This window comes from Malus sylvestris, chromosome 16 (assembly GCF_916048215.2).
Source record: "Malus sylvestris chromosome 16, drMalSylv7.2, whole genome shotgun sequence".
Taxonomy (NCBI): Eukaryota; Viridiplantae; Streptophyta; class Magnoliopsida; order Rosales; family Rosaceae; genus Malus; species Malus sylvestris.
Genome location: NC_062275.1, coordinates 13,222,265 through 13,234,266, shown reverse-complemented (window position 1 = coordinate 13,234,266; position 12,002 = coordinate 13,222,265). Strand labels below are relative to the sequence as shown.

Genomic DNA, 12,002 nt, shown 5'->3' with positions numbered 1-12,002 from the left:
CAAATCTGAAAAATAGGGCAAACAAATAGAAACTTGGAGTGCAAGGCAGAATAACTTGGACCCCTTTACTTTTGAAAGTTCAATTGAAACGATTTATGCGTATCATCCTCGCGCATGGACCATGCTAATCTTTTCTCTGTCGTTTCAGTTCTATCAGATGTCCTCGAAGAGACGACAGAGTAGATAATTTTGGGAATGACTGAACTCAGACATGCTGTACAACAACTTCAATACGTAGTTTTGGTTTCATAAACATAAGAGTGCTGGACATTGAAATTTAGTGACAAGTACAACCAACAGCAAAAGGAAAACTACACCTATTATCTTGAGTTTTGAACACCGAATCTCGGGCGAAAAATCCCAAAGATTGAAGCCGCAACTGAAAGAATCCCAACAATTGCAACTTGGAGTTGGTTTGAACTGCCCGTCTTTATAGCAAATTTGCCCCTTTGCTTGCTGTCCAGTACAACATGAACAGCCATTTGAGAATTCCGGACAGAGAACAGAGACAGTATGTCGGCTGTTAGAACAAGACCACCTCCCCATTTCATCAGAGACAAACCCAAGCTGGTTGGGTCCTGCCTTCTAGGGAAATCCTTGTCGTTGAGACGCACCTCCAATTTGGCTCCATGTGCTGTATCACCTTCAAATTGCAAAGCTCCAGCACTTCCGGCCAAAACCAATCGCTCCCCAATAGCCAACTGGTCCTCAAACTTGAGTCCGGTGACCATATTTTCATCTGAAAGAGTTACAGTTACCTCAGCTGCTGTTCCGTTTATGCTGAAACTTTCGACTTTGGTCTCATCCCTAAAGATGTGATTGCATGTCGCGGAGGAACTTGGCGTGATCAATTTAAGGAAATCCCTACACAGTGCATATTCAAATCTATCACACTTCGTAGCTTCAGACAAATCGCCATTACCCAAACATACAATCTCCTGAACTGGATTTGGCTCTGAATATGTCGTTGAGTCTCCAATTTGATCTTTATTCCCCTCAACACCAAAATCAGTTCTTGAATGCTTTCCTCTTTCGGGTGCCTCAGAACTTCCACTAGAATCAACACCACTCCTTTTGCCATTAGGGCAATGCACAACTGATTCATCTGCCGCATACTTGCCTTTCTCTGGTCCTCTTTCAAGTCCCTTGTTGATCTCAGCAGCAGGAAGACCATTATCTTCAATCCTTTGCGCTTGAATAGACCGTTCAATGACCGAGGACTCTTTCGACAGCACCGGCCCCGATTCTTCTCCTTCAAGAACTGAAACTCTAGGTGTGATAATAATCTTCTCTCCAAACAGACCGAAACTGATTTGTTCTTTCTGTATAGGGAATTCCTTCTCCTTGAAAAGCACTTCCACTTTGGCTCCATATGCTGCTGTATCACCTTGAAATTGCACAGCACCAACATTTTCCGCCCCATTGTCACATAAGAGAGGTACAGATAGCGAACTCAGTGTGATTGATTTAAGTATATCACTACACAGTGCATTTTCAAATTCATCATCCTTAGTAAGTTCAGATAAATTACAATTTTCCAAATACAAACTCTCGGGAACTAGATTCGGGCGCAAATTGGTTGTCAAGTCCACATTCTGATTTTCATTCCCCTCAACACCCAAATCAACACCATTACTCCTCTCGCTATTCGGGCAATGCACAAAGCATTCTTCTGCCATATAATTGCCTTTCTCCCCTTTTTCCAATACACTAACGCTCAATTCCGCAGAATTTCGACCGTTATCTTCAATCTCAGCAGCAGCAACACCATTATTTTCAATCCCATTTTTGGCTTCGAAAAAATTATTCAAATCCAAACCCTCATCAGCTTTAAAACCCTTTACCTTTGCAACAGGTTCAGCTTGTTCAACCACCAAAGACTCTTTCGACTTCACTAACTCATCTTCTTCTTCTCCTTCTTCAATCTCGAAAACCTTGACCCTCGGCGCAACACTAAGCTTCTCCACAACCCCATTACCCGGAACCTTAACCCGAACCGAAAACTCCCCGTCTTCCACTTCACTCAAAACCCCATCACTACCCACCACACCATCATCATCACTCTCCCATGACAACTGAGCAACGGGCATAACCCTCCCAGAGTCACCCACCATAACTTTCTCAACAACAGGCTCGAACCCATCATCCGGGTCAGCCACAAAAGGCCAGGAAAGCTCGTATCTTTCGACAGGACCGAGAAATTCCTCATCTGGGTCGGCCAACAGCGGCCTCTCCGACGCCGTTTCGAACTCCTCCCCAGTCACGAAGGCCTCGGAATCAGATTCACTGCTACTAATATTACCACTAGAGCTATAACCCAATTCTTGGAACTGAGAATCGGAATCGGAATCGGAATCAGGGGTAGGAGGAGCTCGGATAGAGAGAGAACCTGAGAGTGAAGAGGTGCGGGAAAGAGCAAGCTTGTGCGGCGGCGGGTTGCTGGATTGGGTGGATACCAGAGTCCCTTGTGCTGCAGAAAGACGGACAGAAGGCTTTGAGGAGTCCATAGATCCGAGCTTCTGCGCTTGCAAAAAGAAAAACCGAAGGAAGATTCAGCAGCTGCCAAAAGCCAAAAGGGTTTTGCTTGTTGGGTTTTAGAAATTTGGATTTATCTTTTTCTTTCCCTCGACGACTTTTTCAATGTGTTATTCGTGTTTTCTTTTCTTTCGACAATTTCTATGTTTTTAAATTGTGTGACTTTGCGAGCAAGGCTAATTAGCTTAAAGCCGCAATGGGCACACGCCTAATTTTGGTGATTATCGTCCTCATCGTATAGTTACATCGACCTACCAAGCTACTCCAGTAACAAATTGTGACTGATGAAAAAGACAGTTGTTTGTAAACAGCAAGCATTTACTTCCACGCTTTCTTCCTTCCGTCGATATGGGACTGAAGACGCTTGTTTGTAAGCAGCAAAAATTACTAAAAGGGCCGAGTCCAAATAGCTGAACCATTGAATCTGTGACTCTCGAACTAACAACCAGCATGAACAAATTAGGCTGTAGATACATCAATTTGTCTACAATGTTAAGACGTTAGAAATTAAACCCATATACCGAATTATAAAACAAGCATGGCTGCTTACAATTAGGGGGACGAGGTAGCCCCTCAGATTATCAAACGGGCTCCTTGACACTGACCTAAATTCCTAGTATCTAAATTAACCATTCAACCCCATCACTCAATAAGTTCGAAACGAAAACCAGTTTGTAGTCATCTCTTCTTGGTCTGCAAGAAGACCAAGAAGAAACGAAAATTGTGACACAAATTGAGGCAGCCAAGTGAATCAGATCTTGGAAATTAGCCTGCTAAACACATTGCAGAACACCAATTTATCAATGTTTGATTTCCCGTCAACACAAAAATTTAAATAATTTATTTATGGTTCAGACCTGTTTATACGTCTAACTATAATTTGAACTTGTTTTCGACGGGCGCGCCAGCACAAACAATTTCGGGTGAAGCATTATCCGACGTGTAGACATTAAACTGACAATAACATACACAACACTTGATATTAACCAAAAGGCCGAAACAAGTTTTCCATCTATAGCATTGGAATGTGGCTTTTATTGGCCTGTTTGCTTGCCCACTTCTCTTGCGCGGCCGATGTGGGATTCTAACTTTACAAAAAGCAAAACGTCTTGCCGCGAGAGCTGCTACATGTGAATCATATCTGACTTGAACTCCATTATAGCCAGATTGAATTTGGGGTTATATATACATATATTTGTGGACAGTGATCAAATGTTAATTGACCAAACAAAGATCATTTCTACAACTTGGCAAATAAAAAGGTACAATCCCTCAGCTTCCTATCAACGGAAAAATTGTTTATGATGATACAAGTCCTTGCGCTAGATATAATTTCAAAATACGTAAAAAATTTGACATTTACTTTATACAAACTTGAAAAAACATCATTAGCACCCAGATTAATGTTAGGTCTTCTCCAATGTGTCGATTTTTGGGTTGTTAATTGCTATGCTATAAGATGGAACTTGAAGTTTTGAACGTCTACAATGCACCCTAATGCATTAAAAGTTGGAAGTGCAAAATTCGGTACAATATTCTATCATTTTATTCACTTCCTATTTTCTGATACCCTAAGCAATTTGATCATATCTTGCATTAGTTCATTTAGACATCTCACATTTGGCTTGAAATATATTATGGTACCCCAAATATAGTATTACTATTAGAGATGCTAAATATGCATTTATCCTTGTAATTGTATTAATCATAAAATAGTGAAAATTCCTCCCTTAGATCTTAAGTGCCCCTTTTTTTTTTGTTTCTCACTCGCTCATGTCTAAATCTTGTCGAGTTGTTTATATTTAGTTGTACGAATGAGCATTAAATTGTTAATACAACACTTAAATCAAAATTAGACAATAGAGTAATAAAATTAGGTATTTTGTAACTATTTTTTCAGCATTCGTAAAAAAGTTAGCTTCATTTGTCACAAAAAATAAAAATAAAAAAGCTTAAATTTTTTAAGATGCCCCTCTTCGTTAAATTTCTGGTTTCATCCCTGATTATTTTCATACACAACATTATAAAATATTCTTCTGATGTTCTCTTTAACAATTATCAAACTTTGATAGTAGCTATTTATTTAGTTCAAGGATACTAGAAGGAGTCACATATATTTTGCATGGAGTGTAATTAGTTTATTGCCCAGTTCTAAAATTTATTATTCATCCTTTTTAATGTTTTGATGCAATAATATATCTACACTAATGGGGTGACTGAATAATTTGGTTACGAACTCATGGATAGTGAATTCGATGCCAAATTAGGTTGCCCATTGTGTAGCCTTAGCCGAACTCCCTCTCCCTTTAGTGTAAAAATATATCGTTGTACTAAAAAAAAAATTGGTTACAAACTCACTATGGATACAACCTTTTTAATGTTAAAAAGTGTGTGCTGATATTTCACTCTCTTTAGTTGACAAAGTGAGTTCTCTATTTGGTTCTTCTTTTTCGTCCTTTCGTACTCTTGTTAGTTAGGTTTAGTAATTAGAATGGGCTCACCCTGAATGGAAAATAAAAAATTGGACCACAATCCAAATAGTTGCTGAAGATGTTTGTAAACAGCAAAAGCATGGCTGCTAGCAATTTGGGAAAAGATGTAGAGCCCTAACCTGGCATAATCCGTATACCCCTCAGCTTATCAAACGGGTTCGCTGATAATAACCTAAATTCCTAACGTCTAAATTAACCATTCAAACACCATCTGAGCGTAAATTTGAAAGGAAAACCATTGTCGTCATCACTTCGTCTGCAAGAAAAACCGAAAAAATTGTGACTCAGAATGTGGGCAGCCACAATAGTGAATTCGAACTTCTGATGGTTAATTGCGCCTCACAAGCTAGTGAGCAATGGCTAGCTTTAATGGGTTCTAGCGTAGTGCAACGAGTGACGCGAGAATATAAACTCGAATTTGTTACGATGAATAAGGATACTGAACATTTCCGATTAGTGGCATCAAACATTTTAATCGCAGTTTTATGAATAAGAAATTCAATCACTTAGCTTAAATATTATGACGTAATAACTTTGACATTTTCTTTTTGTCGAAATAAACCATTCCTACCAACAGGAATGGGTTAATGAGAGTATCTGTAAATAAATAAATAAATTCAGACCCCAGATTTAGTAAGCTCTAAATTTTTATTTCTTCGTTATATCCACTATAACTAAAACTAAAATAACCCTCTTAATCTCTAACTTCGCAATTAATAACTAACCTAAATTCAAATTCGGACTTGATTTGGTGGGGTGCGCCTGCCCGAGCAATAGTGCAACACTTGGGCGACACATGAGGATCCCAGTAGCAAGCTACTGTTGTGAATCCTCCCCCTTAAAAAATTAATTTAATATTGTGTGGACCGTTGGTCCACGTATCAGATATTAAACTGATAAGAACAGATACTACACTTGATCTTAGCCAAAAGGCCGAGAAAGGTATGCTTCTTTCAGCTTTGGAAGGTAGCTTTTATTGGCTTGTTTGCTTGCTCACTTCTCTTGCACGGGCGATGTGGGATTCTTAGGCTTAAAGAAACCAAAACTTTTTGCCACCAGAACACAGCTGAAAATTAGTTGTATTACCACCCGCTTGTTTCACTGTCCGTATGTGTATGGCACGCCGGCTCAGAAAGAGATCTAAACCCTAAAGATATTACCGTAAGATTGCTGCCATCTCAAAGATATTTTTCCGAATTTTCAGAGGGGTTGGTTTGGTTACTTGCATTGCTGGTATATTACGGTTCTGTAGCTCTTTCGTCAACTCTTCCATTATCAACAACGAAAATTTTATTAAACGATGAACTTCATCAACATAAAATTACGTAAAAACAGCTTTTAGACGAAGCTGGAAGATGTAAACTCATGGCACTCTCAAACTATATATGCTGCTATAAGGCTACCAGCAGAATCACAAACCAAACTGTAGCTTCTACTACCAGTAAAACACAACCCTAATCATAGTCTTCTTTCTACTGAGAAGAAGTAATTTTGACCATGGACTGCGCATGGATTGTTGACAAATTAGACTGGCAAAAGCTTAGCCAAATCTCCTGCTTCTCTGGCTTCTCCTCTTCATTCTCCCGCAGCTTCTCCTCTTCATTATCTGTATAGGCATTGTATACCGACATCACAATTCCCCGCGCTGCTTCTCTTGCCTCAGGCAGCCTATCATTCAACAAATCTGCAGCCATTTTCACCAAAGAAACCACCCCATAATCCTTCATTCCTTCAAGCCCCTGAAAATCGGTACCAAAATCCCATTTTTCGTAACAAGGTTAACAAGAAAAATGGTATTGTTCAAAGTCATAGCCCAAGAGAACATTTTGGTTTCATAGTAAATACCATCTTGGCGACGCAAGATGCGACGGAAATGGCAGCTTTGGCTCTGACTCTAGGGTTGCCATGGGAAGCGTAGGCTCGAAGCTTCTGAAGCAGAGGAAGAGGGGTCAAGGACTGCACCATTGAGCTCAGTGCCCTGTCTGCTTCTTCACACACAAAACGTTTGTCTTGAGATGACTTCAACAGCAATTGCAGCAGCTGTGAAGAACGCATCGAACAATCCAAGCCGTTCATCAGAACATAAAAAAATTGAAAACTAAACGAAATGGTTGTCGATCCTTAAATTTAAGAAGAAAAAAAAAACCGTCTGGGTTACACACCAATTGATCAAATGCATTAGAGGCCGCGGACTCAAGTAAACCATCGCCAAAGGCGGTGAAGATGTCGGAAGAAGCCATAATCGAGGTCTTGATTAAGGCACTTCTCGGATTCTTCATTGCCTTGACCAGCACCACCATAACTTTCTCTCTGTACATACAAAAATGACGTCGTTTTAGTGACTTCACAGCACAGAATCGGAAGTTGAAACTGGGAAGAAAAGCACTTACAGAGTAGGAGTCAGAAGGGCAGAGTGGTAGAGCGCAAAACGCCTGACATTGTTCAGAGACTCACACACCTTCACCCAATCCTTTGATTCCAATCCCTCATTCAAGCTCTGAAAATTTTCAAAAATTATTAAAATTTTACTGCGACATTAATACACCAGTAAGGAGAATCGAACTCGAGTACAAGGGGCGACACCAATCGGGTTTTACTCAAAGTAACAGAAAGGGAAAAATACCAATGAGATGGAGAATTACCTGAATCTTGAGATCAGGGTCTGAGATGGGTTTGAGATTCTCGGAAGAGATGTAGTCGATGGCGGCATCAGCGGTTGCAGGAAGCGGAGCCTGGTTTTCGTCATTTATGAGGCCGAATTCAGGTTTCTGCTTCTGGATTGGAACAGCAACTTTGGTTTGCTTTTTGGGTCTTTCCGGTGTGGTTGGGAGAGCATTGTCGATGGGTCTGAGAGCCATAGCCATTGAAATCGGAGATGGACACGGCAATGATGGGGGAGAGAGAGAGAAAGAGATGTGAGACTGAAAATCTTTGGGTTTTCGATGATGAATGAGGGATAGCGTGATGGAGATAACGAAAGTAGGGAATAAATTGTTGTTCGCCTTTTTAATTTATAATTTTAAATTTTGAAAAGCCGTGGAAAGATCCGTTGGGCCGTCCCTTTTGTAACGGTTACATTCAACAAAGCAGATCACACTCTATGGTGAGTCTGCTGTATTAAGACACGTGGCATGAAGGTGATGTTTTCTACTATGGAAGTTCTTATGAGAAAGGAAGCATTTTTGCTCATCACCATAAACTATGGTGTATGCTCATCACCACACAAATATCAAAATTCAAACTCATCTAACGGTGATAAATATGATGGTGAACATTACCACCATTTGAGGGTGGTGAGCAAAAATGTACTCACGAGAAAGGTTATTAACGTTTGGGGGCTTAGGGTAAGAAGAAATTCTGACGTCCGACGGTCGAATCAACATATTCCTCTGACTTAGATACAAAAAATTCCCTAATTCTACCTTTGCAAGAAGGAGAAATTTTCAGATCCACCATGGCATACTCTCTTGTCTTACCTCATGTCTTTGCTTTTGTTTGGTGTTTGGACAATAGACCATCTCGCATGTAAGGCCCAACCTCTTAGGCCACACATGACGAGTTGCAAAAAAAGTGACCATATTTTCAGTGGCGGAGCTAGGAATTTACAATAATGCGGTCAAAAAAATAGCTTTAAAAAATCGATCATACTTTCATTTAAAAATAGATTTCAAACTCAAATATGAAATCCCACATACACCAATAGCTCTCACTCATACAAAGAACAAGTAAAGAATACAAAAATACATAACAAGTTTCTCTAGCACCAATATGAGTGATTACTCAAAGGAGAGCAAAAAATGAAGTAATCCAACGAGAACACTAAATCAACAATTGTTGCCTTCTTTAAATAGTGCCCCATGTTTTTCTCACTCTTTGCATCTGCTTCTCTCTCAAAATGGTAGGCCCATGAGCTTTTTTTTTCAAATGGGAGAGCTGAATGCTCTCCCTGGTGTGGCTCTCATCTCTTTTCTCTGCTCACAAATTGGAGTTGTCGATAGATAGCTCTTCTCTCTTCTGTTGTTGTTCAAAACCAAAAGGCATAGCCAGGGTCGGCCCAGGCCCAATGCAGGCAGGGCGATCGTCCAGGGCCCAAAAAAATTAAGGGCACCAAAATTATTAGGATGGTATATTTATATATGTTTTTATAAGAGTATACATTTATAAAATTTGGTTCAAAGACACATAAATTTAACTAGAAATGGTGGTTTGTCATTTGAAAATAATGAGGAGGTCTTAGGTTCAAAACACCATGTGTGCTTATTTACTTTCTATTTTTTACAAATTTCTTTTTATAAGAGTATAAATTTATAAAATTTGGTTAAAGGATCAAGAAGTTTAATTAGAAACAATGATTTTTGTTGTTTAACATTAACAAGAGGTCTTAAGTTCGAAATGCTATGTACATGTTTATTCTTTTCAATTTTTACAAATTTTTGTTTGGTTGTTAATTTATTTTTAGTTACTATCTAGTAGGTAGGGTTGTTATTTTTAAATATTCGTTTTAATTCAAGTCTAATCTTCAACAAAGAATAATATGTAGACCAAATTTGCAAATTATATGACGTGTCATCAAAATGTTTAATTTAGTGCCCATTCATTAATAATACATATCAATTAAAGACTCGAAAACATCATTATTTTTTAGTCCCATATTGACAAGGTTAGTAAATAAGAAAAAAAAACACCTCACGATTTATTCAAAAACACATTCAAAGTTCAAATGGTAAACAAAACTCATCATCTATCTACTTGTAAGCCCGTAAGTTTTTTTTGTTTCCCTCTCTCAATACAAAATAAATTAGTCCTTCTGTGTTTCTAAATTATTGAGTTTGAAGTGTTTTTTTAAGTATAATTTTTTCGATGTCTTATGTGTGAAAATAAATAATTTTCTTACATGAAGTTAGGGCACTTTTTTTTACGTCGCCCCGAGCCTCAAAAATCTCTGGACCGGCCCTGGGCAAAGCAAATGCCTTAATATATATTGGATGATGCCAAAACAAAAGGATGTGCCTTCTTTCCCATTATAAAACCAAACTCATCAACCTTCCTTTTTCTTATTCTTCGAAAAACCAAAGCAATGCCTCTTCCCATTTTTTCTTCTTTCCACCCAAAAAATAAAGAGTGGCCCAACAAACTTATTGGGGTCAATGAATTCCATTGCACCCACCTTAGCTCCACTAGTGCATATTCTACTTAGTTGCCACCTGAGGTAGGGTTTATGAAGTGAAAAGGTGTGATTATTCACCACTAAGATTTAAATTAAATTATAGAATATGGGCACCCAACAACTATATCCAACATAGGCAATTTTCCATACAACAAAAAAATTTGTTCTCTAGGTCAAGAGTTTGATATCATCTACTGTATAAACAATAAAGGTCCTCTAATGATTGGGGAGACTGGCGTCCACCAGTGAGGTGATAAACCATGTCAGCAGTCCAATCCACATCAATAATCCAATCAGCCAAACTTGATAACAACAACACCATTTCTCGTGTATAACATTCAAACCTGCAAGTAGAGTTTGGATAAACATCAACCTCTTCTTTGTCAAGTCTGCTGCATAGTTTTGATCATGATAATTATCAAATATGTTTATCTTGTAAATGTTTTGATATAGGAGATAAATGTCCTTGTAACTGAATACCTTGTAATCCCTATAAATGGAAGGCATCACTCATTGTTAACTGAGTTGAACCTTCAAATTGCACTGTGTTCAAGCATTCTTATTTTCAAGTTGATATCTTTTATGGTATCACTGAGCCCAGTCTAATGACAACTTCAAAACACCCTAATTTTTTTTTCTTCAATGGCCTCTGAAACTGGATCCCCGTCACCTATCCCTTCCCCAGTCATTCCCAATGTCTCCAATCTCCTCACTATCAAGTTGGACTGTAGTAACTATCCTCTGTGGCAAGCACATATGTTGCCTTTTCTTCGTAGTTGGAACTTGGTTCCTTTTGTCAATGGAACCAGTGTTTTCCCTTCTGCCTTCCTCAAAGATATTGCCGTCAACCTTACTGCTGAAGTTAATCCGGCCTATAAGGCCTGGATCCAACAAGACGCCATGGTGATGTCTTAGTTAAATAGTTTTGTCCATCCTACAGTTCTTGCCACTCTCATTGGTAAGACTAGCTACTACTTTACCTGGACCTCTCTTAAGGAATGATATGTTTCATCGTCTACTGGCTGTTTCCTTCAGCTCTGAAGTGAGTTAATGAACACATATCGCCTTGTCCATTGCTGATTTTTTGGATCATGTCAATTACATCACCGATACTCTCTTCCTCTCCGGTTATCCTATCTCTAATGCGGACTTAGTGGCCATTGTTCTTAATAACGTTGGCCCGGCTTATGAGAGTACTATTGCATCTGCACAGGTTCGAGAGGAAGCCATTTCCTATGCTGCATTAGAGTTCCTTCTTCTCAGCATTAAGCGATGCCAAAAGAGTCAACACATTCTTCCTCCTGAAGCTACACCGACTATTCTTGTTGCTTAGCGAGAAGGATGTTTCGGTGGTGGTTTTCAGGGCTGTGGTTCTTCCTATCAAGGTGGACATGGATCTTCTTCTGGTGGTTGTAATTTTGACTCTGGGAATTACCATAAACCTAGAAGATCAAGTTTGCTTATCCCTCAGCTCCTCAACACCGGTCCAACAATGATGGAGTCATTGGCGTTGTACCTTCCAATGGTGGTTCTGGAAGTAATGGTTTTTATTCTTCTGGGATAGTTCAATGCCAAATTTGTCATCGTCACGGCCATGCTGCCATTAACTGTTTCAATCGTCTGAATATGGCATACGAGAGACATGTTTGTGGCTATCGTCTTCAAGCTTTTGCTACAGCTGATCCATCCTCAGGCACTGGCAGTGCCCCTACTGTTCAGAACTGGCTTTTTGATTCTGGCGCCAACACCCACATCACCAACGACTTAGCTCAAGTCCCTAATGCTCGTGACTATCATGGAACTGATCA

The 12,002-nt window shown here is 39.3% G+C and overlaps 2 protein-coding genes and 2 non-coding genes across 4 annotated transcripts; all 4 read right to left on the bottom strand.

Annotated features, from left to right (window-relative positions):
- Positions 1-74: 74 nt before the first annotated feature.
- Positions 75-176, bottom strand: LOC126609434 (U6 spliceosomal RNA). Its single transcript, XR_007618154.1, has one exon. It is a non-coding gene; the product is annotated as a U6 spliceosomal RNA (small nuclear RNA).
- Positions 177-217: 41 nt separating this feature from the next.
- Positions 218-2,823, bottom strand: LOC126608850 (uncharacterized). The gene has a single exon (XM_050276861.1). It carries the CDS (start codon positions 2,505-2,507, stop codon positions 321-323), a length of 2,187 nt encoding a protein of 728 aa, XP_050132818.1. The 5' UTR covers positions 2,508-2,823; the 3' UTR covers positions 218-320.
- Positions 2,824-5,774: 2,951 nt separating this feature from the next.
- LOC126606420 (uncharacterized) lies at positions 5,775-8,026 on the bottom strand. Its single transcript, XM_050273804.1, has 5 exons — positions 7,670-8,026; positions 7,418-7,524; positions 7,190-7,337; positions 6,873-7,067; positions 5,775-6,766 (listed from the first exon to the last, which is right to left on the bottom strand). The coding sequence occupies exons 1-5, from the start codon at positions 7,889-7,891 to the stop codon at positions 6,500-6,502; spliced, it is 939 nt and encodes a 312-aa protein (XP_050129761.1). The 5' UTR covers positions 7,892-8,026; the 3' UTR covers positions 5,775-6,499.
- LOC126609428 (U2 spliceosomal RNA) lies at positions 5,779-5,973 on the bottom strand. Its single transcript, XR_007618149.1, has one exon. It is a non-coding gene; the product is annotated as a U2 spliceosomal RNA (small nuclear RNA).
- Positions 8,027-12,002: the final 3,976 nt, after the last annotated feature.

Coding starts and splice junctions, on each gene's coding strand:
- LOC126606420 (XM_050273804.1), bottom strand. CDS start 7,891: ATGGCTATGGCTCTCAGACCCATCGACAATGCTCTCCCAACCACACCG. Junction 7,525..7,669: donor ACCCTGATCTCAAGATTCAG/GTAATTCTCCAT, acceptor GAAAATTTTCAG/AGCTTGAATGAGGGATTGGA. Junction 7,068..7,189: donor CTAATGCATTTGATCAATTG/GTGTGTAACCCA, acceptor CGTTCTTCACAG/CTGCTGCAATTGCTGTTGAA.
- LOC126608850 (XM_050276861.1), bottom strand. CDS start 2,507: ATGGACTCCTCAAAGCCTTCTGTCCGTCTTTCTGCAGCACAAGGGACT.